The sequence below is a fragment of the Pterocles gutturalis genome, unplaced genomic scaffold, assembly GCF_000699245.1.
Source record: "Pterocles gutturalis isolate BGI_N339 unplaced genomic scaffold, ASM69924v1 scaffold46431, whole genome shotgun sequence".
NCBI lineage: Eukaryota > Metazoa > Chordata > Aves > Pterocliformes > Pteroclidae > Pterocles > Pterocles gutturalis.
In genome coordinates this window covers 2175-5141 of record NW_010107141.1, presented here as the reverse complement: position 1 = coordinate 5141, position 2967 = coordinate 2175, and the positions used below count along the sequence as shown (strand labels likewise).

The 2967-nt window shown below is 53.6% G+C and overlaps 1 protein-coding gene across 1 annotated transcript in view; it reads left to right on the top strand.

Annotated features, from left to right (window-relative positions):
* Nucleotides 1-2649, top strand: part of ELP6 (elongator acetyltransferase complex subunit 6) — a gene marked incomplete at its 5' end in the record, with an annotated part of 11705 nt that extends 9056 nt beyond the window's left edge. The window contains 3 exon segments of the mRNA XM_010087992.1: nt 250-442; nt 1789-1935; nt 2487-2649. Coding sequence (XP_010086294.1) covers nt 250-442; nt 1789-1935; nt 2487-2615 — 469 coding nt within the window.
* Nucleotides 2650-2967: the final 318 nt, after the last annotated feature.

Below are 2967 nucleotides of genomic sequence, written 5' to 3'. Positions count from 1 at the left end.
TCCAACCCAAACCCTTCTGTGATCCTACGGTCCCCGGAGCAGGGCAGGAGGGTTTCACCATGCACAGGCAAGTACGGGAGCAGTGACTGCAGGGAAGTGTTGGACCTGGTGGCTGTCACAGCATTTGGGACAGCAGGGAGGGTGCAGGCTGGCGTTCCCCCGTTCCCCACGTTGGGGCAGCAGGTGAGGAGGGGGACACACGATGCGTGCATGGCCCAAGCCCCTTGAGACCTTTTTCTTCTCTTCCAGTGAGAGCACTTCTGACCTCAAAGCCTTGTTTGACTTTGTCCGGATGTCCCTGACTCCCTCCGGCAGCGACTCCTGGAAGGGCCCCATGCTGCTGGTGGACGACCTCAGCGTCCTACTCAGCCTGGGCACCACGCCGGTGGCGGTGCTGGACTTCATCCACTACTGCAGAGTCGTGGTGTGCTCCCAGCTGAAGGTACCGCTCCCTCCGCAGGCAGTGTCCTGTACAGCGTGTGTACAAAAGAGCCCCTGGAGCAAAACGTGGTTTTCTTTTCTTTTTCCACCTGCACATGGTGATGTCTTTGAAGGCTTTGGTTGTCCAAGAAATCCAAATCTTTGCTCTAGGGCCACTCTCAGGGAGCTGTGTTAGTCCCTGGAGTACCTGTGTGGGGTCCTTTGCAACTGGTTTCCCAGGAGGTGCTGCCCAGAGAAGGGCTCTCACCATCCCTGACGTGTGAGCAGAGCTTTAAAGTGTAAAATATTGTTTCTTTAGAGCTCCTGGCTTTCCAGAGATGTCTACTCATGCCCACGTTTGTGTGCATGTGGGAGGACAGGGAAGGAAACGGATTATGAGGGCAGTGAGGGGCTGATGAATCCCACAGGGGACAGAAATGAAGGTCCACTTGGAGGGCACATGAATCTCTTCTTCCACTGATTTTCAGTTGCACCGACTGGTTTTACGGGCGCGTGACGATGCAGGACTTCAACAGAAATCTCCCAGCAATGTGCTAACTTCTGAGAGCCAAAAATTGTCACAGTCACATCCATCCTTTGCTATTTACATTGCAGTGTCCCCCACCCTGTCCTCTTCTCTCTCTGCTTGAGTGAGAAATAAAGTAGATGGTGTCAGGTTTTGTTAGCCTGCGCTTTGTATGGTGCCAGGGTGTTTGTACTGTAAACGCTGACAAGGAACGTTCGGCTTGCTGAGAATATTTACCTTCAAAACAGCTAAAAAAGATGATAAATCATGCTAGCACATTTCTATTTCTATTTAAGATGTTCTGAAGCTTTGAAGTACATCTTGATTGGGAATTTCATGTTATTTTACATCCTTGGTGACCTGCATGGGCTGAGGCTGTATTTTGAATAGAGCCGGTGTGGCGGTGGGGAGCTCTTTGCTTCTTGCGAGAGCTGTGAAGGTTTGAGCATCACAGCTCTGGCTGCGGCCGTTCAGCCACGTCTTTATTTAGCTGTTCTGAATTCATTCCGAGTTGCCATGTGCATGACCTGACAGACTGGTTTAACTAGACAGCTGTCTTGTAACAAAGGCTTGATGTATTTTTAGGCTGCATCTTATGTGTATGTGTGTGGGTATGTCTATACAATATATACACAGCAAGCTGTTTCAGAGATGTACGTAAATACCTGCTGTTTATTTTCCCAGTGGACTTTAGCTCAGAGGCAGCTGCCGTGCTGGCGCGTGTCTAAGTGGCTCAGCCAGCAGGGTGTTTGTGCAAGCTCCCGTTGCCATCTCCCCATCCTCACTCTGAGCGGATTAGGAATCGGCCAGGGGCTCACTGCTGCACGGTGCTCTCGTTCCAGGGGAACATCGTGGTGCTGGTTCACAGCAATGAGGATTCCGAAGACGAGGAAAACGAGCTGGTTGTGAACTCCCTGTGTCATCACAGTGACCTGATCCTGTGGGTCGAGGGGCTGGCGACTGGCTTCTGCAAAGATGTGCACGGGGAGGTAACGGCCAGCAGAGCACAGAGGGGTGGCACGCGTTAATGTCACACACAGCACTGCCTGCAGGCCCATGGGCAGGTGTGACACGCTCCATCTGCCCCGCGGGAGGTGGCCCAGGACCAGCCTGGTCTGCAGCATGGCTGAGGACAAGTGGCCTTGCTGCGGTCACCAGGATCTGCTGGAGCACCCAGGCTCTTGCGGCTGTGACTCCACTTCTGCAGGGACACTCAGCTGCAGCGCAGGCTGTCCTGCACCACTCTGAGGGCAAAGAAAAATACTAATTTCTGGGAAACTTCCTCAAATTGTCCTGTTGGCAGATCTCAGCCTGGCCTGCCGTGATCTCTTGTGGGTCGCTGGGGCCTGGTCGCTGTACGGTGTCTCATCAGGGGCTGCCACCAAAGGGATTGGTGACAGGCAGCTGTGTGATGGTTTTTTTAAAAGGAATGTGATCCCCCTTCCCTGCAGGCCAGCAAGAGGTGTGGGGAGGAGAGGGGTGAGGATGCTGTGACTGTGGCAGCCGAAGGGATGATATTCCTCTTCCTTTTCCTTTGCAGATTAAAATAATTAAGAGACTGTCCTTGGAGCTGACGGGGGAGCAGGATCACGTCCAGATCTACCAGTACAAGATCCAGGACAAGAATGTCACCTTTTTTGCTAGAGGGCTGTCAGCTGCAGTCCTGTGATGCTGCGGTACCACCGTGTAGCGCTGTGAGAGCAACACCGGGGAGGCTGGTACGTCTAGCCTGGCAGTGCCACCAAACCAGCCTGGCTGTGTCCCCAGCGCCTTCCAGGAGCAGTGCAGCAAACGGACCCAGGAGGGAAGCTAAAATGTGCGTTGAACTGCATGCCAATGAGGGGATTAGCCTGCCCAGAGCTCCCTGTATCCCTTTGTCCTCCCACCCAGTTCCCATCGTCCATGGGCCAAGAGGAAGAGCAAAAACTTGCAGGAATGTCCCTTAGAGCGTGTAAATACAAGCAGAGGGGATGCCCCGCAGGCTGGGCGGGCCTCACCTTTTCCGGTGTGTTCTGGCATGG